Source organism: Phoca vitulina, unplaced genomic scaffold (assembly GCF_004348235.1).
Source record: "Phoca vitulina isolate PV1807 unplaced genomic scaffold, GSC_HSeal_1.0 scaffold3, whole genome shotgun sequence".
NCBI classification, from domain to species: domain Eukaryota; kingdom Metazoa; phylum Chordata; class Mammalia; order Carnivora; family Phocidae; genus Phoca; species Phoca vitulina.
In genome coordinates this window covers 8783525-8809849 of record NW_022589706.1, presented here as the reverse complement: position 1 = coordinate 8809849, position 26325 = coordinate 8783525, and the positions used below count along the sequence as shown (strand labels likewise).

Below are 26325 nucleotides of genomic sequence, written 5' to 3'. Positions count from 1 at the left end.
GTCAGTCCCGGCCCTGGATCTTTTGTGATTTTGGCCTCTCTATCTTCAAAGGATTGAAGTGCCCCTCAAGGAGGGAGGTGACCTGCAACCTCCATTGAACTCTTTGCTGAAGGAGAAGGCACCTGAAATCCAGCGTCTGCAGGAAGAGTGGCAAAGCCAGAAGGCCAGATTGCAGGCCCAGGTAGGACAGCCGTGGTGGGGAGGTGCCCTCATGCTGGGTGGGACCCAGCCTCCTCCTCCTCCTTCCAGACAACACTGGAATACATACAGGGCCGGATTCGTGTCCAGGCTGGGGAGGGCATTCCAGGTCAGGGCAAGGTGGGATTCTTAGTTCTATATATTCATTCATTTATTTAATACCTCCTGTGGCTCATGCGCACCTCCTATGAGCCAGGAATCTTCTTGGGATACATCAATGAAGAAACCAAAGCAAAGTCCTGCATTACAGTGCTTACATTATATTATAGCACAGGAAGTGGGAACAGACCCGAAATACTAGACATGAGAAATAAGTAAAGCACATAGTATATTAGAGGATGATCAGATTTCAGGAAAAAAAACAAAACAGAACAAGGTCAAAAGGATTGAGAGGCTGTCTGGTGATGGGGAGTGGGTGTAATACTCAATGGGGTTGTCAGGGAAGACTTAGTGGTCCCCTCTTCAATGTGTCTTGGATGGCTTGCATCCCAACCCACCTGCCCCTCTCACCTGGCATTCATGGCTCTAGCTGAGAAAACCCCAGAAGACCGGCCATCTAGGTTTTTCAAGGTTCCAGCCCTCCCCGCTCAGAGTTCCCACAGATAGAGGAGGCTTGGCTGGGTTGAGGAGATGTTCAGAGCACTTACTTGTTTTCAAGCCCCCCAGGAAGGGAAGGGGGAGGGGAGAGGGCGCAGCCTGAGGGCAGGACGCCATGGGGGGCAGGTCTCACAGATGCAGCAGGCTCTGGAGCAGTGCGCCAACAGCTACAGGGAGGACCTGCAGGAGCTCAAGCAACTCTCCGACCACGAAAGGGAGAAGCTGCAGCACGAGCTCCAGGAGACCATTCAGCAGAACCAGGCCGTGAAAGCCCAGCTCGAGGCCTCCCACCAGCGGGCCCTGCGCACGCTTGAGAAGGCCAAAAATCAAGAACTCAAGGTAAGGGGGAGAATTATGAAGCCCACTGTTTACTGAGCACTTGCCATGCAAGCACCTGTGTTGCGCTAGACGGGGTGCCTTTTGTACAGGATCTCTAATCCCCACGGGAATCTTACGGGGTCATTATTATCACATTCCCTTCTTCCAGATGAGGAAAAAGGCTCAGAGAGATTCAGTAACTTGCTCAGGGTCACACATCTAATAAGTGGCCAAGGAAGGATTCGTGCTTAGGTCTGTTAGGCTTCTAGTACTGCTTCTCCCTATTTGCATGTGACCTTGATAACATAAGAACAACCTTCTTTATGAGTTGGGCAATGTCAGGCATGATGCATGCTGGGAAGTCAGACTCACCTGGGAGATGAAAACAGACAGCGCAGCTTGGAAAGTTGAGATGAGGTGGTCAGGCGCACAACGATGTGTAATCCGGCAGGAGCACGTTTCATCCATCTCCTACCTTCTACATTCCCAGAAGGCCTTCACTCCTCCTCTCTCAGGAGCTGGGGCTCCCACTACGACTGTCACAGACAACACACTGTCTTCCTTGGTCATGGTAGTCTTCACGCTCTAACTAATGACTTCCTTATATGATCAGATCTACCACGTGAACCTGCTTGGGGCCAAGAACCATCTGCGTTTGTTCAGACCCTGAATCTCCTCCTAGTTCAGGATAGCTGCTTAGAAAATGGTCTCACTGAATTACAGCCTCAAGTTTAATTTCCCCTTCTGTACACTGGGGATATTGATACCTGCCTCTTTGAGATGTCCATGAATAAATGGAAAAAATGGATTTCTGGTTTAAGGTGGCAGAATAAAGGCTTTTGAATCCTTTCCTATTGGAAACCATCCAGGAAACAATAAGGAAAACACAAAGCAGAAGCATACTCCTATTTCAGATAAAGCAGGAGGCATCTGTGCCCTTAAGCCACGCTACATGAGGACAGGACAGAAATGGGGAAATAGTATGTGGCCTTGCAGAGTGGAGAAGCTCGAACCAAAGTGCCTGCAGAGAGAGAAGGACAAGAACCAAGCAGATTCCATGGCGGAGCTCAGAAAGGCTCAGGAATTAGAGGTAACAGTTATCATGGAGGCAAGAGTGAGATGAGGAATATGATTGACCTAGAACCTCAGATTCCCAGCTCACCCAGCACAGGCAAGCCATTAGCTGTCCCTTATTTAAAGACAAGAGATGTTGGCAGGAAATTGCTGGGTTAACTGAGCCAGAGAGACTCTGAATTTGGAAATATGATTCACAGAGGCTGGGATGAGGCTTGGGTCTGAGAACAGGTTCAGGTGAAAATTTGTATACTGAGCTATTCGGTGGACCACGGTCACCTCTATCTGGTCCCCAGAAGTGCATTCTCCTGCTCAGCTCCAGAAGGCAAGCAGCTAGACTTAGACCCCCTACGTAGAAGACTGGAGAACCTTCTCTGGGGAAATTAAACCATCCTAGAGAAAAGGCCTGTAGATTCTCACATTTGTGGGCTTCCAGTAAAATTGAGGGTTGGCCATCTGGTCATCCTCCAGAGGAGCATGGCACCCAACAGACCCCCTTCCAAGTAGCCCTCAGTGCTCCATCTTCAATATGAAAGTGCAGCAAAAGATTACTAAACTTTTTATGGAAGCCTCTAACATGGAAGTTGGAATCCAAGATAACTGAGGGAGAAAGAACAGACTCAGAAGAAACGGCTAATGCAGTCAGCAGAAAAAGAAGAAAAAAAGCTTCGATGAGGATTGATCTCCTCAGAATTAAAAGATGATGTTTGCATCCATGAAAGAAGAACAACATGCTATTTGTAAAGGAGGGGCAATTAGAGTAAGGAAGAGCTCTTTAGATAAAAAAATATGATCACAGGATTTCTAAAAATCAGGAAATGAGTTGAAATGTAAAAAATGAAGAAACCTTCCAGAAAGCAAAAATAAAAAGACAGTGAAATGGGTGGTGGGAGAGAAGGAACAAGAAGAGTAGAGACACGCCTGGGAGGCTCATATTGAACAATTGGGAGTTCCAGAAAGAGATAATGGAGGGGAGGGTATTTTCAAAGAAATAATTAAATCCTTACTACATGAGAAAGACACCTACCAAAGCTCAGCTTGAAATTTCAGGACACCAAGGAAACAAAAGAAATTCCAAAAGCTCCCAATGAGGAAAAGTGATTCCAGACACAAAGTACTTGAATCAGAATGTCATGGGACATCTCTTGGGCAGCAACACGATACTGGAAGCCAATGCGTAATTCTGAGAAATTCCATTACAACTATTCCTCAGTGTAAGAACTGAATACAAATATCGACCGGCATATGAAATATTAGGAAATTTGCCTTCTGTTCTCAATTTACTGCCTCTCACCTCCCAATTCACTCTTCCGTGCCTGGCGGGCGTAATGACCCAGATTCCTGAAGCACTGCTCCTTCGCAGGGAGCACAATGTTAAGCTTCGTCAGTAGAGGGCGCTGGAGGCACCTTGTAGGAGGAAAGAGGCTGCTTCTCTTCCGGGTTCTGGCGGCTGTGTTTTTGCTTTGTTTCCGGCTTCAGTTGCGCAGGTGAACAGTGACATGGCTGTGTGAGGACATCCGGTGCTCCTCTGCCCCAGTAACATCACGGTGACCCCACAACCCCCACGACCCTGGCCCAGGCCCAGTGACTGTTTTCCTGTGGCCGGCACGGCTCACCCTGACTCTCCCTGGGATCCTGCCCATTGGCCACCGTTGCCTGCAGCCCAGAGATTTGTTCCCTGCAAGCCTCCTGAGACCAGTACGGTCGTCTGCTCTGGCCCTCACACCTGCGTGGCCGCCCCCGTTGCCTCTGAGCATCACCCACCTGTGGCTCATCTGTACCGCGGAGGGTTGTTCCTGCTCGAGCAGTGACTGTGGACCGGCGTTGGCCTGGGCAGCCCAGGGAGCTTCTCCACCAGTGAGCTACCACCATACCTTCTCCGACAAGGTCTGGACCCCAAACTGGGGAAGGGTTCCCCCCTTCCAGGTTGTCCTCGTCTTGGGTGCTCTCTCCCAGCCTCAGGACACCCTGGAGTTCTCTAGAGTTACTCTCCTGTCGTAGCGCAGGAACTTTTTATATTGAGCTCCTACTTGAATTACTGTGTGGTTTCTGTCTCCTGTTGGACCCAGACTGGTATGTCTTCCAGGCGCTTTTCCTCAGGAAGTTCCTTGAAGAGCGCCCCACCCAAACAAGGGAGCAAGCCAAGGATGCGGGAATAAAAGGGATCTAGGATAGAGGAATCCAGGGAAGGAGAAGGAAAAGGAAGGAGCCCAGCTATGCCACTGGCCGAGACAACAGCTCAGTCCAGGCTGGAACAAGAGGACTGAGGTCTCAGAAGAGCAGCTCTAGGGGAAAAGAAAACTGTTGGATTCTCTGATCCATTTGGCCATGTGGAAAGTTGCACTGAAAGTGTTTCACACACACACACTTACACACAAATGTTTTACAAAGCTTTTAGATGTTGTAGGAAGACTTAGCCAACTATTCAAAGAAAGCTAAGCAAATCTTTAAAAAACAGCAGCAAGTTATTAATGCAAGGAAAAACAAAAAGTTGTATGGATAGGCATTAATCATAATAGTCTATTTTGCTCAGGAGTGAAGTATATGTACTCATAATAACAAAAATGTTGAATATATTTCACTATATTAAAAAAGTAATATAATGATATGTGAGGAGTGGAAGGGGGAGAGTGTATGAGACCTAAAATCCTCATCTACCCGGATGGGAAGATAATTCTTAATCTTGAAAATAACCAAGACAGCAGAATTCTAGCCTGTTAGTGGTGGCAAATACCAGAAGAAACAACTGGAAGCCTTGTTAGTGTCTGCCTCCAGAGAACAGAGTGCAGAGAGAGGGAAAAGGGGGGCTCCAAGGTGCTGTTTTCCTCTCTTTTAATACTATTTAGCCCTTTATACTATATCCATGCAGTGCCCTGATAAACATATACAATAAGCTTTAGAAAAAAAAAGGAAAAAGAAATGAAATAATGCATGTGGATTACTTGGTGTTTAGTAGGTATTCAAAAATATGAGTTCTCTTTCTTCTTTTATTCTCCTAAATCTTTTTCCAATTTGGCTTGCAATTTACAACAGCTCAGGTTGATGAGATCCCAGGTTGCTAGGTGGTGGGTAATGCTGGCCTTCGTGTTCTCCTGAGCTTTACCCATCCGGGCTGCAGACCTGGATCCCAGACCCAAGGCAGAGGAAGCAGGGAGACGTGGCCCACCTGTGGGGGTGGAGTTCGAGGGGCTTCCCTGGGTGGGAGGAAGAAGCATGTGAGCTCTGGCCACGGGAGAGGGGGAGAGTGCTCTGCCCATCCCGGATACCTTGCAGGTCTTAGCTCCAGTCCCTGGAGACCCTACAGATTCACGGGATCCTTGTTGCTAGCTCAAGTCTGATGATTCCAAAGTGACACCAAAGAATCAAGTTCCAATTCTAATTAGAAATAGCAGATGTATAGTCATCCTCGTACAGGATAGTGAGGAGGAGTGGGATGCGTGGGTTCAAATCCTGGGTCTGCCACTTATAAGGTGTGGGCTCAGGCAATCACTCAGCTTCTTTGTGCCTCAGGTTCCTCATTTATAAGATAATAGCTAATAGGACTATTGAGAGCATCAAAAGAGATAATACATGTAAAGTACTTAGAGCCCTATGTGGCTGAGTAAGAGCTTGTCTTTGTCCATTCAGGCTGCTGTAACAGAATTACCACGGACTGAGCAGCTTGGAAACAATAGAAATTTATTCCCCACCGTTCTGGAGGCTGCGAGTGCAAGACCGAAGCACCAGCTGGTCTGGCGTCTGTTGAGAGCTCCCTCCCTAGCTCATAGACACCCACCTCTCTATAACCTCACGTGGAAGAAGGGGCAGGGGAGCTTTGGCGAACCTCCTGTACAAGAGCACTGATTCCTGAGGGCTCCAGCATCCTGACCTCATCGCCCCCCAAAAGCCCCATTCCTGATACCAGCCCATGGGGGATCGGGATTCAATATATGACTTTGGGGGGTGGGGGGACGTAAACATCCAGTCCATAGCAGAGCTCCATTTTTAGAAGATGTGCTGTTACTGCTCACACGTCGATCCCGCGCTCATTTATGGAGCGGCTACCACAAGTTACCACGGTGCTGAGCTCCGGAGACACCAGGATGATGAACACACTGTCGTCTTTCTGGACCACACCTCCAGGGGGAAAGGCGACCACTCAGACAGGGGACAGTTGGGGAGCACAGGGGAAGGAGACTACCCAGGATGGGGCATGGAGCGTGCGATACTGTGATTTCTAAAAAGAAATATTATTTGGTCTCAGTCTCATTTCTGACACAGGGCTCCTAAAACTCTTGGAATTTCCTAAGTGATGAGAGCAGCCAAAGTGTCTTTTGTTATGTTAATGAGGTGGCTTTGGGACCCCACCTGAGGATGAGGGGGCTGATTGCCAGGGGAACCAACCTTATGATTTGAGGGTTGGAACTTTCAGTCCCATCCCTGACCTCTGGGGAGGGCACCAATGGCCAATGATTTAATTAATCATGTCTAGGTAATGAAGCCTCTTAGAAACCCCTAAGCAGAGGCCTCAGAGAGCCACACCCACACACCACAAGGGTGACATGCCCCAATTCCATGGGGACAAAAGCTCCTGTGACCTCTTCCTGCATATCTCTTCATCTGGCCGTTGATTCATATCCTTTAATATCCTTTGTCACAAATCGATAACCTAGTAAGCAAACGGGTTTCCTGAGTTCCGTGAGCCACTCTAACAAATCAGTTGAGGGGTCATGGGACCCTCTGACTTAAAGCCAGTTGGTCAGAAGCACAGGTACCGACCTAGTCTTGCAGTTGGCATCTGAGACGGAGGGCAGTCTTGTGGGACTGAGCTCTCACGCTGTGGGATGCTCTCTCCAGGCGGTGTCAGGATTGAGCTGAGCTGTAGGACACTCAGCTGGTGTCCAAGCATTGCTTGTTGGTGTTGGGAATCCTCCTCCCAGCCCCCCCACACACACCTACATTGTTACTGGTGTCATTACCTTTGAAGAGAGACACGGTGAACCTGGGCCTTTTAGGAGGCTTTAAAACAACCACAACACAAGCAGAGTAAACCTCCCATAGGTTTACTGGAGCCATTCACCAGGGATGCATGTCTGGTTTGATGTAAACCCTGGGTGCTCAACTTTGCATAGTCCTCACTGCTAGGGGCTGCTGGGTGAGAAAGCAGGCAGTGCTGATCTGAATCTTGTGCTGTCCCCAGGGACTGAGGGGCCGGTTGAGAGAGTTTGGCCCCATCTTCTGTAAAACCTTAGCTCGGACCTCTTCATTCCCATTTCCCTTGGGATAAAAATGTCACCACCTGGAGTTCTCTGAGACTTGCAGCAAGCACAAGAGGAAGAAATATTGGAGAGTCTGAAAAGGAGGAGACTCTTCTGTCTTATGAAATAAATCCAGCACAGTTTGACTGAATTTCCCATGGGAGGAGTAAAACGGATTCCCGTTTTTAGGGAGCAGCAGAGTCAAAGGTGCAAGTAAGCATCTAAAAGCATCATTGTGTTCAGTTAGCTCTCTGGGGTTTGGGGCAGGGGGGTGCTCAGTGCTCCCCAACTGGAGCCTCCTGCCTTTGGTGAAACCCATTTCTCATTGTTCCCAGAGGCTGCATGGGGAGTGGAGAGCGCTCGGGCCCACGACCCCGCTGCCCAGGGTTGCAATCCTGCCCCCACCTTTACCTGTCTTCAGTCAGCTCACTTCCCTGCAGCTGGCTGGTAAAAAGAGGGAGGGAGATGATGCTTCCTTCATCTTTCCTGTGTGACCTTGGGAAAACTAGTTCATCTCCCCCAGCCTCAATTTCATCATCTAAAAGATGGGCTGTGTCTTTTTTATTTATTTTTATTATTTATTTATTTTATTTTATTGAGAGAGAGTGTGTGCATGCACACAGGGCGGGGGTGGGGGAAGGTCCAGAGAGAGAGGGAGAGAGAGAGAATCCTAAGAAGCACCCTCCACACTGAGTGCTGAGCCTGACGTAGGGTTTGATCTCACAACCCTGAGATCATGACCTGAGCAGAAAGCAAGAGTCAGACACTTAACCCATTAAACCACCCAGGTGCCCCAAGATGGGCTCGGTCTTAACTGGAACTCTCTGCCCAGAAACTGTATTAGTTCCCTATTGGCACTCTAACAAAATATGACAAACTTGGTGACTGAACACATCACAGATTTATTATCTGACGGTTCTGGAGGCAGAAGTCCTAAAGTCAAGGTGTTGGCAGGCCTGGGTTCCTTCCAAAAGCTCAAGGGATGGATCTGTTTTCTTGCCTTTTCTGGCTTCTAGAGGCTGCCTGCATTCCTTGGCTCCTGGCCCCTTCCTGCATCATCGAAGCCAAGAGTGTAGCATGTAACATCTTCAGATAGCCCTCTCTCTTCCTCTCCCTCTCCCCAGCACCCTCCCTACTCCTCCTCCCTTCCACCGTGCTTCCATCAGCACCTCGCCTCCGACTGGCTGTCCTGCCTCCCTCTTATAAGGACCTCTGTGACTACATTGAACCGCCCAGATAATTTGGGATAATCTCCCATTTCAGGATCCTTAACTTAATTACACCCGCAAAACTCCTTTTACCAAGGAAAGTAACATATTCACAGGTCCCAGGGATTCCCACACGGACATCTTGGGGACCATTATTGTTTCGACCCCCAGAAACCAACTTGAGCTAGCTTAGGCAGTGAAGAGATTTCTATTAAAGTTTACACAGCTGCTCATAGAACCCGCTTTGGGTGTTTGACATATAAGAGACCTTCAATAAATGGATGTTGCAAAAAAGAATGAATGAATGAATGAAATAATCATAAATGAAGTAAGAAAAGAAAAATAAATGAACCTAAGGGCAAAGACACAGCCAGTTCTGGGGGCCAGACTAGACCAGAGACTGAAAAAGCTGTAGGGACCCCTCCTTCTGTCATTCCTGTTCTGCTCCTCACAGACAGTTCTCTCCACCTCTCTGGTCCTGGGGCAGGTATAAGATGACCACCTCACTCCTCCTGAGTGTGTTAAAACTGGAGCCAACCAGTCAGTGTCTGTCTGTCTGTCCGTCTCTTTCCTGCTCTCTCTCTCTCCCTGGCCTCCTAACACCAAATTCCCAATGACTGGCTCAGCTTGGAACCGGTGTCCACTCTGGTCTAATCAGCTGTGGATTGGGGTTAGGTTCACATGGTACAAAATGGCTGCTGGGGCCAAGCCATCACCGTCATCTCAGACAGGTCATTCTCAGTAGCCTAATAAGCCCTCCACTGAGGAGTGGTGAGTGCTAAGCGGGCCCTGGCGCAGAGGGGGAACTTGGCAGAGGGGACAGGTCTTCCTCTGTGCCCACTTTCTCCCACTTTCACCCACAGGCCACAGAGGAGCGCTTGAGGAAGGAATCCAGCCACAGCCTCCAGATCCAGCACCAGGCACACCGGCTGGAGCTCCAGGCCTTGGAAGAAAAGGCCCAGCAGGAGCTCCACGGGGAGCTCGAGAGGATGCAGGCTCAGCAGGCTCTGATGTTAGGTATACAGCCGGCCGGCCCTGGGAGGGCCTGGCTACCGGGCGGAGTCCACACGTGGAGACCAGGGGCAAGATGGGGCCCCCGGGTCTGGAGGCACACAGGCCGGGGTGACTATCCTGGCTCTGCCACCCGCTAGCTGGGAGACCTGGGGTGGGGTGGGGGGTCACTGTCGGTCTCGGTTTCCTTTTCTAGAAAATGGAGTCACCATTGCCCCTGCCTCATAGGGGCGGTGTGTGGATGTGATGAGCTATTAAATGGAAAGTGGCTAGCATATGACAGGAGCCTGGTGGCTGTAGACTGCAGGACAGGTTTTCAGCTCTCCGAAGGCAGGGCGTTCGTATGACACATTTCCTAAGTCAAAATGGCGAAAAGCGAAGAAGCGATTACCATTAATTTAAATGAAACACTGGAGCGTTCCCAGACGCCAAAAGTCACCTCTCTTAGGCTTTCCTGATGCGAACGGATGCGCACAGTAGATGGAGACCAAGCCCAGACGCTCCCGGACGCCCGCAGAGCTCTGGGGCTCCACCCTGAGATGCTGGGTGTGATTCCCGGGGAAGGCGCTGGGGGCGCCACTCTCGCGGCCCGGCGTGCGCGCTGCTTCTAGACCGCTGGCTGGCTGCAAAACCCGCAAAGAATGCTGTTTTCCCTTTTCGCCTTTTTATGTAAAAACGAAAGTCTTCGGATTTCTCTAGATTCGGGAAAATAGGTTCTAATGTAGGTCTTTTTTAAAAGCAAAGCGGTGTAAGGCGAACTTTCCAAAGGTGGAGGCATCTGTATTATCATTAGTCAGTATAAGCCAGATCTCTGAGCCTTCGTGAGATGTTCATGGCATTGCCTCAACCTCTCATTTCCATTCTGAAGATTTCTGAAAATCTGGGGGACTTAGGCCTCCAGGCTCCTGCACTTTCCTCTGCTTCCTTTGCCTGCCCCCACATCATCCTCAGCCCGAAACTCACCTCCTCTTCAGACATCCAAAAACAGTCACACAGCATTCTGGAAGTTACCAGAAGCAGTAAAGATCTCCGGAGCCAAACTGTTTGGGCTTGAAGCCCAGCTCCAACACTCACAAGTTGCCTGACTTTGGGCAAGTTACTTAACTGCTCCGTGCCTCAGTTTCTCATCTGTAAAATGGGAATAATAAGAGCATCCACCTGGTATGCAGCAAATGCTACGCAGATGTTCACTGTTATCATTATTACCATATTCCCACATTGCATGGCTGACCCTAGCAGCCTCTTTCTGGTTTTGTAGATCATCTTTTCCCTCATTTTCTCCTTTATTTTCATCTTCCGTCTCGCTCTTAAGAGCAAGACAAATGTCTCTCATTTCATGTCTAGCATTAAAGACCAAATTGGCCTTATTAAATATTTTTTTTCAAACCCAGACAGGGTTTTCCTTAAGAGAATTTTGGGAAAGAGTATTTTCTTTATCTCCGTAAAGTGCGTACGATCTACCTGCCGCTTGGTTGCGCTTTCATTAGATAGCATGTCCTGCAGACTGTACGTCAGCACGTGAGCACAACAGCACGTCAGCACGTCAGTACAACAGCACGTCAGCACGTCAGCACAACAGCACGTCAGCACGTCAGTACAACAGCACGTCAGCACGTCAGCACGTCAGCACGTCAGCTCTGCCCGTTTCTGGAGGAAGTGATGTGGGGAGCAGGCAGGAGAGAGAGAGAGTCCCACTGATTCCCCAGTTAACATCCAAGTGGGAAATGCTAGAGTTGGCATCATCTAAAGAAGACGGATTACACAAGATAAAACCCAGGCGGTGCCATATGTCTCAGATACAGGGCAAGATGCAGATCACGTTGAACACCGCTGGTGATTCCAGCACCCAACAGCAGCTGTCCCTACGGCCACTTCCCCGGCCCCTCTGATCCCACAGCAGCCTGGTCCTCTCCTGGACAAAAGATTCAGGAGAGAGCCTGGGTACATGCTGGGATTCTCAACACAGCCCCAGGAGGAAGGGGCTCTGGGAACTCTGTAATGATGATAGCAAGTCGTTGGCTTTGTGGGTGGTATTGGGGCGGGGGGAGCACCTACCATGACAGGGCGATTAAAGTAGACATTCCTGGTCCCAGTGACTGCGATTTCACTGTCTGTGTGAGACACACTTGACCTGCAGGGTAGGTCAGTGTGTGAGGCGCAGGGAGTGTCCATCAGATTACCTGATCCACTGGGGTGGGGACCCGGCCATGCTGGATGGATAGGTGGAATGGTAGAAGGACAGAAGGGCAGGTGGATGTGTGGATGGATGGATGGGCTGATGGTGGGCAGGTGGATGTGTAGAGAGGTGGGGTGGATGGATGGATGGATGGATGGGTAGATGGGTGGATGGATGGAGGGAGGGAGGGAGAAGGGGAGGGAAGGGAATGTATGACAGAAGAGGAAGGGGTTATTTTTGTGATAAAGGATTTCAAAATATTGAGTTGGGTTTGGACTTTTTAAAGAAAATAGGCTATAGAAATCACTATATTAAAATCCTAGTGGGGAGGAAAGATAACCAAGTAAATTTTTCAACATATCATCAGAATAACTAAGCTTTGCTGTGTTTAATATACTATAACTTTCAGAGAAGCTTAGTAAGTTTATGGGAAATCCTTTGCAGTGGATACACTTTTACAATGTCATCAATTTCCACTCTAAACATCACTTGTTTACTTTACAAGTATATGTTGAGCACTTGCTCTGTACTAAGGCCTCTACGCATCTCATGGCGTATGGAATTATTGGAACAATGTTTCAAAAATAATTTGCGGTAACAAAAATAGAGTCTCAAAAAGTCCATAACAGAAAAGTAAAGTATCAAATTTACTAGCACTTGAAAATGATTTTCTCTTTAAAAACCCATAGCTCTTCCTTCTCCAGAGTCCCTCAGGCAGGAGCTCTCGGAGCAGCGGGCTGCCTGCTCCGAGCACCAGAAGGACCTGGAAGCGCTGCAGGCGGAGCTGAGGACTCTGGGCAGTGTGGGCAGGCGGCAGGCGATCGCCCAGTGCCCAGGGGACAGCGAGGACCACACCGTCGCTGCCGAGGTCAGCGCCCCCATTCTGCCCACACCGCACCCCTCTTGCAGCAGCGTCAAGGCTGCAGGGAGAAAGTCATAAAGAAGGGGCTCCGGGTGCTCATCATTCCCTTCTGAAATGGGGAAGACCCTTCTTCCACAGTCCTGGGAGATCCTTGATGGGCCTGCAGGCTCCCATTCTGAAAAGCAAAACAAAAACAAAAACAAAAACAAAAAAACCAAGTTTTAAGTGCTGCATGTCATTTTAAATTCAGATACAATAGCATTTCAGAATGGCGTTGCCAGGTGGACCCTAGAATCAGCCAGTCAGGGTTACTCCTTCAAATCTGCAGAGAATGCCTCAGAATGCCTCCCCAGACAGACTCCCTGCCTTGACCTCCCTGTTCCCATCAATGGGAGCTGCCTTTTTGTCACCAAGGTTCAACACCAACTCTCTTTGAACTTCCTAGTCAGACTTGGCCCCTCAGCCCCTTCCTTGTACGTCCATATTCCCACCTGGCCGGCAGCACAGTGACCTCCTAACAGCCCAGACCCCCCCCTCCCCTCGCCGCCGGAGCCCACCGTGTACCATTCTGTGTCAGGTATGCATCTGTATAAAGGCTTCAGTGACTCCCTCCTGCTATCAGAACGACCTCCAGATGCCGGGCAATGAAAAGCCTTCACCCATGGGCCGCACTTTGTATCTTCAGCCGTATCCCCCTCTGCTCTAAACGTGGGCCCTGCCTCCTGCCCCTGGGCCTTTGCATGTGTCCGCTCCCTGCTTGGGATGCCTTCCTCCCTCCTCGGTGCCCAGCTCACCCTCGGGGCCAGGAGTTTCCCCTCCAATTTGAGTATATGTGCTGCTGATGCGAGCTCTAGGGGGCTCCCTTCCACACCTGCGATCCCACCAGTCCCTGAGCTCCCAGAGCATTTCCTATCATAGTTCAGCTGGCCCTAGTGTCTACTTCATGGTCCAGTTAGGCAGCCGTCATGTCACGGATGTTCTTCATGGATGTTCTCAACCGGACCAGGAGTCTTTTGAGAACCAGGCCGGTCTGCCTTATTTCATCTCCACCCCCACTCTCCGCACTTGGCACAAAGTCTATGGATGCTGATGATTAGTTGGTGTCCCAGCCCTGCTGAAGATCCCGGGGACACGGGGATCGTTCACTTGAGATTTTGCCAGTACTGAGCACCTGAAGACGATTTGTGTTTAATGAGGAATATTAAATGATGAATCACAGGGAGCTCAGCCCAGTCAGTAAAGTGTAGCAGAGGGAAGACAGAATGTTTTCCATTAAGTGTTCTAGATTGGTGGGAGCCACCCATACGTATGGAAGGGGGCAGGGGAAATGGGGGATTGTGACATCTGCGATGACAAGCTCCCTGAGTGCCGTGGATAGAACCCCGGGATCTCTGGGTGGATGAGATGATACCTGGCCGGCCACCAGGTGCCTGCCCTCCCCTTCACCTCATTGGAGGGAAGCCCTGAACCCTCTGGGAGAAACAGCAAGGCCTCAGAGGAAAACCCACACAAAGAAGAAATGTGGGAGTATTAGCAAGGAGGAGCAGCCCCAGGCAGCAGGACCGAAAGAGAGAAGGGAAGGGTACCCCCTACAGGGGTGCATCCTTACATGGCCCCCACTGCAGGGAAGTGGTGTCCCACCTGCTGGGATCTTCTGAGGAGCCCTGTGAAATAATTGTCTTCTCTGTCCCCCTGTCCAGAGGGGGATGCTTTATTCATCAGGCTCTCCCATTAGTCAAGGGTGGCCCCACAGGACCTTAACCAAGCTCTTCCCCGCTCTACATATCGGAGTGCCCCGCGCCCATGTGCCCACGGGTGTCTCAGGCACACGCAAGCCCCAGGGCAGGAAGCAGGAGGTGTAAGGCGTGGGCCACAGATGCTCTCTGTGCCAAGCTGCTCAGTCCTCGTGTGCAATGAGCAAATGCAGACGCCTTCAGGCATGTTTGAGCGGCCTTGAAAACCGAAGCATTCACTAAGCAGGGGTTAACTCTGACCCCATTTAATTTGGACATAGATCTTCGAATTTCTGTCTGAACCCCTGGCGTTCAAGCGTCACTGCATTTAGCAAGCATTTATTTAGCACCTACTGGATGTCAGCCACGGCGCCAGGAGCCAGAGGACTGGAAAACTGGAGGGGAGATGGTGCCTTCCCGGGACCGCTCCTGGGCTAGTGGAGGAAAGCAGCATTGAACAAAGGAGCGCCCTGCCGGGTAATCTCGCCACAGCCGGGATTCGGATTCGGTGGTGGCAGAGAGGAGAAAGCTGATCGCTTCTTCCCCGAAGCAGTGCTGTTTAGGTGGGGCGGGCGCTCTGGGTAGAGAGAAGGCAAGGAAGTCTGAAAAACGGGCGGGGTGTTTGGCTGTTTTTTTTTATTTTTTATTTTTTAAGATTTTATTTATTTATTTGACAGAGAGATAGAGAGCACAAGTAGGCAGAGAGGCAGGCAGAGAGAGAGGGAGAAGCAGGCTCCCCACCGAGCAGAGAGCCCAATGCGGGGCTCGATGACCTGAGTCGAAGGCAGCCGCTGAACCAACTGAGCCACCCAGGCGCCCCTGGCTGGTTTTGATTTAAGCCAAGTTCTTGGCTCACCGACCTTATTGAACTTCGTGAGGGGCCAGATGCGGGAAAACCTGGAGTCTGGCTGAATCCGGAGCAGGAGGCTGGGCCGCGCACGGTCCCCGGCTTTGCGCGGCACGTCTGGGGCCCTCTGCGCCTCGTCCGCCTTGGCGCCCCCTGAAAACACCTCTCCCGGGTCCTTTCTCCCCAGGACGGGGGCGGCCCGGGCCAGGCCGGCTCCCCGGAGGGCGCCGCGGAGCCGGGTCCGAGCGAGGCGTGCGGCCTCTGGGAGGAGAACTCGCAGCTCAAGGACGCGGTGCAGCGGCTGCGGGCCGAGGTGGAACAGCACCAGCAGGAGGCGCTGCAGCTCCGCGACCAGCGCAGGTGGGTCTCCAGGCCGCGGAGCTCCCCGCCCTCCCTCGCTTCCTCCACTGCTCCTTGGAGAGCCTCTGAGACCTAAGCACCTCCCCCCAGGCTCCTCCCATCTCCCCAAAGGAAGGACTCCCTAATGCTAGCACTTCACTGATGTTACTCCAGGCCCCTGAAAAGTATTCTAGGCTCGACACTGCAGAGGATTCGCCCTGGACTAGAAGACGGAACCCTTTTTCCCTACAAATCAAGGAATTTGTGGAATCAGACCTAACCATACCGAAAGCATCTTCAAAACCAGCGGTAGGGAGACAGGGCGATGGGATAGTTCAAACAGTGCTGGGTGCTCTTTAACTAGCTGTGTGAGCTCCTGAGAGTCAGCTAACTTCCCCAGGACGGTGCCCTGGGCTGCAAGTGGAGGTAAGACCACCAACTCTCAGGGCTGTCGTGGAATGCAGTGAAATGTAAGCAAGATTTTGCACCGGCCCTGGCCCGGAGGAAGCCCTTGGTAAGCCGTGGGGGTTACTGTTATTACCGAACCCAAGCTCGATAGCTCCTTATCAGTCCTGAATTCACAGCTCTTTCACCCCCTTGCTGGAAAGTTTATACCTACAAATGGAGTGCTGGGGTAGGAGGTGCTGAGAAGGGGTCCCACAAGCAGGGTATATCCTGGACCCCACAACTAGAGAGCCTAGGTCTTCTTCCCAGTGTCCTGACCCCACATTCATATAACCACTCCCCCAGACTGTCTCCCCAACCCAGTGGAGGGTTGAGAATCCCCAGTGCCCACGAGCTTCAGTCCTCAGAGCCCAGGGAAGCCCAGCTGAGCGTCCATCCACCCGCAGGCTGCTGGAGGAGGATCAGCAAGCCCAGCGGGCCCGGGAGGTGGAGAAGCTACGCCAGGAACACCGGAAGGAGATGCAGGCCATGGTGGCAGATTTCAGCAGTGCTCAGGCCCGGCTCCAGGCCCGGCTGGCTGCCCTGGAAACTGAGTAAGTGAGGCCTGGGGCCCCAGGTTGGGAGGGGCTAGTCGACGTACATTTTATTAGGGTAACCAGCTCATCCCAGTGTGCCTGGGACTCTCCCAGTTTTGAAACTGCAAGTCCCGAGTTCCAAGAAGCACCTCAGTCCTGGGCACATGGGGAGAGTTGGTCACCCCTCCCTTTGGGAGCCTACGTTCTCTTTGTGTAGGGCACTGGGAATCTGTGAGGAATGAGCACTGCCTTGTGGGCTTGGTTTGACCCTCACATTGGGAAGAAATCAGAAGGATCAAGGCCACTTTTTTCATGAACATTTGCCCCCTTCTCACATGCCTCATCTCATTTATCTTCCCAGCAGTCCTTCAGGGTGGAAACTGTTACTCCTCCGGAAAGATAAAGGAACCGAGGGGCCTTGTGCACGTTCACATACCTTCATTGATTCAGTCAACAGATGTTCATTAAGAGCCTATTGTGTGCCCTGCCCTGTTTTAGGCTCTGGAGTTAGAGCCGGGAACTAAACAATGACTATGCTCTCATAGAGCTCACAAATTCTACATGGGGATTTAGACAAGAAAGAAGCAAATAAATATTTGACTTCATATCAGGTAGCGAAAGGTAGAAGAAAAACAGGATCTATGTCTAGGGAGTGGCAAGGGTGGGCCAGGAAGGCCTCTCTAAGGAGGTGACACTTAAGCACGAGCAGGTGGGGGAGTGAGAGAGCCATCTAGAGGAAGAGCATTCCCAGCAGAGACGACGGCAAGTGCGATGGCCCTGGGGCCTGCTTCACATGACTGAACAGCCAGGACTAAGTGAGAGGGTGAGTGGTAGGAATTGAGGGTGGTGGGGTAGCTGGGAGGGATGAAGGAGACCCTGCACTAAACAGGAAGGAGTTTGGATGTGTTCAGAGTACACTGGGAAGCCACTGCAAGGCTTTGAGCAGGAGTGACATGGTCTGATTTATCTTTTAACGGGGTCACTCTGGCTGCTGCGAGAAGAGACTTGTGGGGGGTGGTCAGGGTTAGCAGCAGGGAGACCAGTTGGAAGGCGACAGGTGAAGTCATTTGCCCAAGGTCAAGCAGCACTGAATCTAAATGTCACCTGTCTGACCCTTAGCTTTCGCTCTTTAAAAAGTGTTCTCCACTGTCTCCAATACAAAGCAAATCATCCAAAATCCAGAGTGGAAGGTTTTATGGGCTACCATCTAATGGGCACTTACCATATGCCAGGCTCCCATTATCTCATTGAATCCTCACAACCACCTGGTTTCATGCCCATTTTAAAGAAGAGGGAACTGAAGGTCACAGGGAAAGGCTATGGCCAAGGTCACATAGCTAGAAAAAGGCAGAGTAGGGATCAGATCCCAAGTCACCTCACCCCAAAGTCCTGGCCTCTTATCAGCTACAGTTCATAGGTCACGTGCAGCCGTAACCCTCCCCCCACCATGAGGAGAGTTCTTTCTCTCCAGCTTCATGTTGAAAGGGCTGGGGGTACCAGCTGCCCCGCTGCTCTGCCTGAGACCGGCGCATGCCGCGCTCCATCTCGGCCAGCAGATGGCGCCAGAGCCACGTCGGCATTAGCCTAGTGGTGGCGGCGACAACGCTGAGCTTGAGGGGGGAGTATTATTCGGCGGAGGCCTTTGTCCAGTGACATCCCTGGTTCTTGACGCTTCACTGAGGGCAGCGTTCGTATCATACACAGGCCCCGCAGCTTCGGGGGAAGTGGCAAAGGTCAGACTGGGAGTTGGGGTCCTGGGCTCCACCTGGAGCTCTGCAGCCAACTCAGTGGGTGGCCCCGGGCAAGCTCCCAGGGCCTCGGTTTCCCCTTTCGTGAATAGAGAGATTAGCTGTCCAGGCTACGCTCATGGCAGCATCCCCACCATGTCCACCTGTTTATTGTTGGGTAATGACAGTAAGGAGACTAACTGCATGCTTGTTCCAAACAGACTGACAGATTCTGCAGAGAAGCCAGGGAAGGGGGCGTCCAGACCAGAGGACGTTCAGCTCATAGGCCGTCTGCAGACCCGCCTGAAGGAGAGAGAGGAGATCATCAAGCAGCTCATGGTGAGGCTGTCAGGGCCACCAGGGGGCCCTGCAGAGTTCCTTCCGGAGGGCCATTCACTTTGCACCTGGCCCTGCTCTGGGTACCCACAATTTTAATCCTGATAATCCTAAAACCACCTCCAGAAGATCCTTGATTCCTTTTGTCTATTACCAAAAACAAAAAACAAAAAACATACTCACTAAAAAAATAAATACAGGAAAATAGAGGCAAAAAAAAGCACTCAAGTCCCACAGCGTCTACCTGACGTTGACTGGTTTATTTTTTTTAACCTACGAATTGGGAAAATCTAGAATGGCTTGCCTTCTGTTTGATTTTTAGTAAATCAATCGAGCCAATTATTGTTTATTGATCTTCCTTTTGCAAAAATGACTACCTGCTTTGCAGTTAGCAAGCCATCCCCTGGACTCCTTAGAAAAGTTTCCTCCCTCTGGTTCTGTATCCAACAGCCACCAAAGCCTGAGGCCATTTCTTTGGAAGCTCCCTCCCTCCATCTACTCCTGCCCATTCACACAGTCCACCCACCTCACATCCCTGGATCCTTCATCCATTGCTTTGGGCACTAACCTGCCTCTCTGTGCTCTCTGGTCTGGTTGAAAGCTGTCTGCATCACCCCAGCTGACCTGGCGGGGACTCCTTCCCCTGCCTTACCTTCAGCCCTGGAGACAGTGGGTCTCGACTCACTCTTGTCCGTGTAGCCCAGGGTGGAAGGGCTAGTTAGCCCCATCGGAAGTCCAGCCGCCTCCCCCCACCCGCCCCATCTTGCCTCTACCACTTTAGTCCAAGCCCCTCACACACACCGTAGAGAACCACTGGTCTCCCCACTCACTGGAACCTTGCCCACATGCTGACCTCACATGAACCAGAGCAATCTAGGAAAATATGTCAGATGACAGCACGGCTCTGTTCAGCACCTCCCGTGGCCTCCCATCTTCTCCAAGTAAGATCCACAGTCTTATGGTGGCCTCACACAAATATAGCCCTCTCAGATCTCACTCCCATTCCCACCCCTGCCAGAGCCACTGTTTCATGTCAGTACACTGATGAGACCATCAGGAAAACTTCACCACTAACTGAAAATTAGATACTAAGGAATAGCTTGTTTGCTAAATGTGACAAAAGTATTGTGGTTAGGTTTTGTTTTGTTTTTTTTTTAAAGAGTCCTTATCTCTTAGAGATACATATTGATGTTTTTACAGATGAAATTATACAATGACTGGGATTTGCTTTAAAAATAATACAGCAGGAAAGAGAAAAGTGGACACACATAAACAAGGTTGGCCACGTAGTGATTGTACCTGGGGTTTTCTTTCTTTGTCTTACTTTCTGCAGTAGACTCTTTTCAGATGCTAAGAGTACCTGGATATATATATATGTATAAAGTGTTTCAAATAAGCTTGCCCTTTCCTATACAAGAGAAGCTGGGGACTCAAAGGCCACAGGAGTAAAGGTGCTTCCTCAAAGCTTCAGTGGACAGCAGCCTGATCCCCACTGACCTCCCCTCCCTCCCCTGGGCTTTCCTTCACTGTCATCTGCCCTCACACGGCCTTTTTCCTTCAGGTCAAACCCGATGCTGTACGGTTAGGCTCATGTAGATTCAGTTGTGTTGTTTTTCCAGGAGGAGAGAAGATTTCACTATGCAGCCTTCCCCAGTGCCATGTCCCACAGGAATCGGTCCTTCTCTTTCAATCCTCACCCAGGATATTTGACCCCTTCCATGAAGGTAAATTGGTTTCCTGGTTTCAAGCATTACGCAATCCTGCTGGTTTCATTTTCCTAAAGGTAACTGCAGCTTATTTGTCAGTGGGCTGGCATACATTCAGAGGGATATTCACTGAAAATAAGACTCACAGGAAATAGTCCAAATTAGTAACAAACAGTATTTATATCTGGCTAGGCAGATAATGTGTACTTATAATTTTTATGGGTTTTTGTATTCTCCAAACTTCCTATAAATAAACATGTCACTATTAATAATGGTTATATCTGGGATAGGAAGGAGAGTAAAGAGCAGGAATCTCCCGCTTAACTTTTTATCCCTGCATATATTTTTGGAATTTGTTATAATGAAAATATTCACATCCAAGTCTCTCATCTGCTATCACAAAATCCTAAAAGTGCTAAAAAATATTTTTTTAATAGTTCAAAGGGCAGTAAACCTAACCTGAACTGATGTGAGCTCATTTATAATTTTTATATATGCCCCTCAGTGCAACAAGATCTAAGTTTCACTCCAGAAATATTAACACATTTGAAGACAATGGGCCCAAGCCCCTACCGGGGGGTTTAGATGGCCTTCTAAAGTCTAAAAAAATTTTTTTGAATTACAAAAACATACATCTATCCCCAGAAGTTGTTGTTAAGATTTTATTTGACGGAGAGAGACACAGCAAGAGAGGGAACACAAGCAGGGGGAGTGGGAGAGGGAGAAGCAGGCTTCCCGCGGAGCAGGGAGCCTGATGCAGGGCTCGATCCCAGGACCCTGGGATCATGACCTGAGCCGAAGGCAGGCGCTTAACTGAGCCACCCAGGCGCCCCTTCCCAGAAGTTTTTGATAAGAAATTGTAAACCTTTGTGTTTCTTAAAACATAAAGTAGACTGGAGAAAAAAATGCTTTAAAAAATAACATCTAAGTATATAAATAAAATTATTGCCTCCTCTCCCTTATGGTTTTGGCTGGGTGGGCCTTTTTACTTTCACAGTGATGTCTCTTTGGGGTGGCACTAACAGGCCTTCCTTTTAATACAAACAGAAAAAGAAGATGGAGGAAGTGCCCAGCCGAGTGGTCAGTGTGCCAAACCTCGCCTCCTACGCCAAGAACTTTCTGAGTGGTGATCTGAGCTCCAGGATCAACGCCCCTCCAATAACTAAATCACCCAGCTTGGACCCAAGCCCCAGCTGTGACCAGCCTTACAAACCCACCCAGTCTCTAGATGTGAAAACTGCCACGAGGTAGGGGGGGGAGCTCTGATTTCCAGTTTCCACCGATAGGAGGGGAATTTGGATTCCTCTCTGGCACCACTTAAGACTCCCGGCATTTGGGCAGATATAAAGAATAGCAAAACCCTGCCTTGGACAAATTACAATCCAGCCAAACAGGAAGGTTGTGTAAGAGGAAGGAAGTATGTCACTCTTCAGAAGCGGTACTATTCTTGGTACCAAATTCCAGAAAGCCTTTTTCCATGGATGATTAGATAAGGGACACTCAGCTGGCCATGTCTATGTGTGTTAACACAGAAGACGGACTCTCATCATCTGGCCCTGAGGTCTGGATTCAAATTCTGGTCCTTCTTGTTCTTAGCTAGGTGGCCTTAGGCAGATTACTTACCTCTCTGGGTCTCCATTTCCTCACCTCTAAAACAAAGATAGTATAGCATCTCCCTCATCAGACTGACGTGGGACTAAAGGACTGAATCCGTGAGACATGCTTAGCACAGGACCTGGTACAGAAGCGTTCAGTAGATTTCCACTATTATTATTAAGGTTATTTCTCAAGATTTATTGTATCATCTTGAGGTTGTAAGACTCTTAATCTGTGGGTTTGGGAGCTCATGCATGGTATCTCAGATACCATCTTACTTTCCCAGAAACCCTTGCAACATGTTTCTCTTTCGGGATCATGAGTTTTCCCTTTATTAGTTCTCCCTCCTATCCAGTCTTCCATTCAGAGGCAATATTTCATATTGTGGGCTTTGAATTTTGCATTTCAGAAAGGGCTCCTTCTAAAAATGTTCCTTTTCCAAAGGCCCGCATCCCCGTGGCTATTGAGACAAATGGGGAGGCACAGTCCTTTATGAATGTTGAGCTGGACAGAGCCCCTGGCAGTCACCAAATGAGTCCAGCCATTGTTTCACAGCTGTGGAACCGGAGGCCTGGAGCCGTGAGCCCAGCCCTAACTGCCAGAGCCAGCTCCTGACTCTAGCTTCACCTCAGTAGCGCACACCTGTGTGTGAAGCTAGGTTCCCAGTTTACATGAAGCTTCACTAATCAGATAGAAACCGTTCATTCAGGCAGGTATACGTCGTACTTTCTTGCTTACTGTTTCCTCTTTTCAATTTATTAGGCTAATTCCACCATCTTACTGAGATGCTAGAACACATTAGATAGCTTTTAAAGAAGCCAAACATTGTAAGGCTGTGATGATTAACTATTTCATTCCTTAACTTTTTTATGAGGTTTATTTTTTATTTGTGCCTGAAATAAAATTACATGATATGCCTCATTAGGTTTTAAGTAAAATTGGAGACCTTGTTTTCAAAATGGGAATCAGATGTTCTCTCCCCATCCGCATCTTTCACAACTTGTTTCCAGCTATGAATGTTGGCCAGTTACATTGTACTGTCTTTCCAAGAGTACCAGAAGCAGCTTTCTTTCCCTGAAAGATAGCAGGTCATTAAGTGGTTTGCTGAATAATTTTCAAAACCTTCTAAGAATCCTTTTTGTCTCTTGGCTTGTTTTTAGGACACAAGATGGTGAAACAGCCCAACCCAAAGAAGTCCAACAGAAACAGGGCTCTGCCCACCAGGAATGGTTTACCAAGTATTTTTCTTTCTAAACTGATTCTTGGGATCCATCACAAAGAGGACATTTGAAAAACATTTCTTTTAAAGCAACTGATTGAAGGAATGAACTAAACAACCAACCAACCAAATGAACTAAACAACCAACCAACCACACTTGCTTGTGATATGATTTATATATAATAGCCAAAACAAATTTTGGCCTTAACATTTCATACTATTTCATTGTGACACCAGTGCTTAAAAAAAATTCTTGCCATTAAGGTTAAAAAACAAACAAACAAACAAAAAACAGTAACAAAAAAGTGTTATCAAAAGGTACCCATAGGAAAATGTTATTAATGTTGCTGATAACCTTCACATTGTATTTCTAGTATCCAGAAGATTTCATTCCACTTTATGGAATACCAGGCTTTGTGATTTCCATGGTCTCCTCTAAAAGTGGTTCATTTTTCCTTAGAATGCTAGTCATCTCCACTTGAAAAGTATTTCTATGTAAATGACGTAATTCCAAATTGCACATTCAACCTCAGTAGGAAGAAGAGTAAAACAAAGTTCAAAATACTCATGAAAGCCAATTAAAAAAACGAGGCAAAAGTAGGAGTGGACTCTAGGAAACCTTGGCATACTTGGATTGAATGCTTTGACTTCATAGCTCCAGAACATGAAGCAGACTATAGAGGGGATAACACCTACCTCAAAGGGGGCTTTGCAAGAATTAAGCAAAATATTATGATTAATGATACCAATCATGAATTGGAATTAACCACTGCCAGTATTTTTCTGTGAATAACTGAGCCTCGCCCCATCATACATCTCAGTTTCAATGATTGTAGTTTCAATTTGGTCACTTGTCAAGGTTTCTAGAGTATTCTATGAAGTCAAAGATCTACTGAACCTGTAGTCTTTGGGCTTGGGCCCTTTGCCTCATGGTGCACTGCTTCCCCACTACATGGATGCTCAGTACATTAAAGGGAATCGGGACTGGCCATTCACGGTGCTGACCTGTCAGCCCACACTGAATCGTCTGACCTTCTGACAGAGCAGTGTGATTTGACAAGACTCAATACAATTTGGGCACAATATGTTCTCAGTCCTTCAGTGCTGGCCCCACAGGTGGCCATAAACAGTTGTTTATTCTGTGCACTGTCAAACCCTGCTCTTTGAATAAAACTTTAAACAACTGGGCAATAAAAAATGGCTGTGACTTGTATTATTTTCCCAACGAATGGTGAAATTAGATGAAGACGGAGCTTGGAAATAGAAGTTCACATTAACTTCAATTAGATCATCTTCAAATAAAAAGTAGCTGCTTCTATACATCATTTTGAGAGAAATGCAATTACAACTCACAATTCAAAGGTAAAATCACTATCTAATCAAAACACATGGCCCTATAATAATTTCTTAAATGACAATACGTTACCAATGTAACATGCCATTTTATTTTCAGTATCACACTTTTAAAAAAAAGATTTTTATTTATTTGAGAGAGGAAGAGAGCGTGAGAGAGCACAAGTGGGGGGGTGGGGCAGGGAGAGAGGGAGAAGCAGGCTCCCCGCTGAGCAAGGAGCCCAAGTCGGGGTTCGATCCCAGGACCAAGGTTCATGACCTGAGCTGAAGGGAGATGCTTAAGCGACTGAGCCACCCAGGGGCCCCAGTATCACATTTTTTTTTTAGTTATCTTGTTTCCTGCTTAAGGTGAGCATTGTAGGATTATGCCTGCATTTTGTGTTTTAAAAATTATGTATGGATAGTTCTGTTTACTGAAACCTTTTTCTAACACTGCAACTCCTGATGACTAGCAAAGTAGCTGCACTTTGTACGACTGTCCTTTAACTCAGCAGGACACCAGCTGCAGGGACAGAATTTTATTGAGACTTTACATCTGTTTGATTTCTTTCTTGGTGCAGGTGAGTGAAAGATGGTTAAATTTCAAGATTCTACCCTGCAATGATTACATCTTTCTTAACTAAATCTGTGCATGCTTCTACCATTTATTTCTTTAGGACATATTCGTTGAGTGGAGTGAAGTAAAGCGTCAAAGGATACATGCTTAAGCTTTCTGACATAACGAGATTATCTAGAAAGTTTCTATCAAGTTTACACCTTCACTAGCTGTGACTAAAATCCTACCTCTCCATACCCTACCATACCCTAGGTAATACTGACAAAGAAACTCATTTGAGAGATAAAACATTCTTCCGGTTTTTGTGTACATAATCTGATTCCATCAATCTCTCAAGAGCAAGTGGTCCAGATGTGACGGTGATGGCCTGGGGAGAACAGTGGAGATGAAGAGAAATGAGCTGATTCAGGATTGAGTCAGGGGGAAGAAACAGCAAGATTTGGTGATAAATTTCGGTAGGCCCTATTATGACAGGAGAAAGGGCTAACATTGCTGGAGCGAAACTGGAAAGGAAGATTGCTGTGCTGTAAAGTGTTTCTTAATTAGGGTGGGAAAGAATGAACTCGCCCAAGAAATGGCTGCTATCTTGTACTTCAGCCCTTATCAGCTGCTCTAGCATCATGTAACATCCAACACAGTAGTTGCACTTGAGGTTACTTGGTCTCTATACTCATTCTCCAGGATCCATCTGGATTCTGCAAGGGTAAGGTTGGGAAATTAAATGGAGCTTTGTTAGGGACCACTCTCCCTGCATCCTTTAGATTTCTTACAGTAGCACTAATCTCCACCATCACCTTGGGGGTGCATTATTATTACTGTTGTTATTATTTTGAATATTTGAGAGACAGTGCGCACATGTGAGCAGAGGGAGAAAGACAGGGAGGAGGGGGAGGGGGAGAGACAATCTCCAGCAGACTCCCCACTGAGTTCCCACTGAGTGTGGACCCTGACGTGGGGCTCAATCTCACGACCCTGAAATCATGACCTGAGCCAAAATCAAGAGTCAGCCTCTTAACTGACTGAGCCACCCAAGCGCCCGCCCTGCCATATTATTTTTGATCTATTATCTCCTCCTAGCTCAACTGTCTGTTGTGCCCCAGCAGGAGATCATCAAAGATGCCCCAGGCACTCAGGGTGGCTGTTGACTATTTGTTAAATACCGGTAGTTTGTCATTATTCCTCCAGGGGGGAGTCAAGATGGTGAGGGGATAACCAGCTAACTCCACTGTTCTTGTATACAGTGTTCCCTCTT

The 26325-nt window shown here is 48.6% G+C and overlaps 1 protein-coding gene across 3 annotated transcripts in view; it reads left to right on the top strand.

Annotated features, from left to right (window-relative positions):
* The window catches only part of FAM184B (family with sequence similarity 184 member B), a 163541-nt gene extending 138882 nt beyond the window's left edge, over window positions 1-24659 (top strand). For 2 of the 3 annotated variants that reach the window (XM_032400064.1, XM_032400063.1), the window contains 10 exons: window positions 52-181; window positions 922-1134; window positions 9496-9649; window positions 12524-12687; window positions 15449-15621; window positions 16452-16598; window positions 18529-18646; window positions 20263-20367; window positions 21397-21596; window positions 23106-24659. In XM_032400064.1, the coding sequence (XP_032255955.1) occupies window positions 52-181; window positions 922-1134; window positions 9496-9649; window positions 12524-12687; window positions 15449-15621; window positions 16452-16598; window positions 18529-18646; window positions 20263-20367; window positions 21397-21596; window positions 23106-23199 (1498 nt within the window). In that variant the 3' untranslated portion in view covers window positions 23200-24659. The remainder of the gene's footprint in view (window positions 1-51; window positions 182-921; window positions 1135-9495; window positions 9650-12523; window positions 12688-15448; window positions 15622-16451; window positions 16599-18528; window positions 18647-20262; window positions 20368-21396; window positions 21597-23105) is intronic. The other variant, XM_032400065.1, reaches the window with a different exon arrangement.
* Window positions 24660-26325: the final 1666 nt, after the last annotated feature.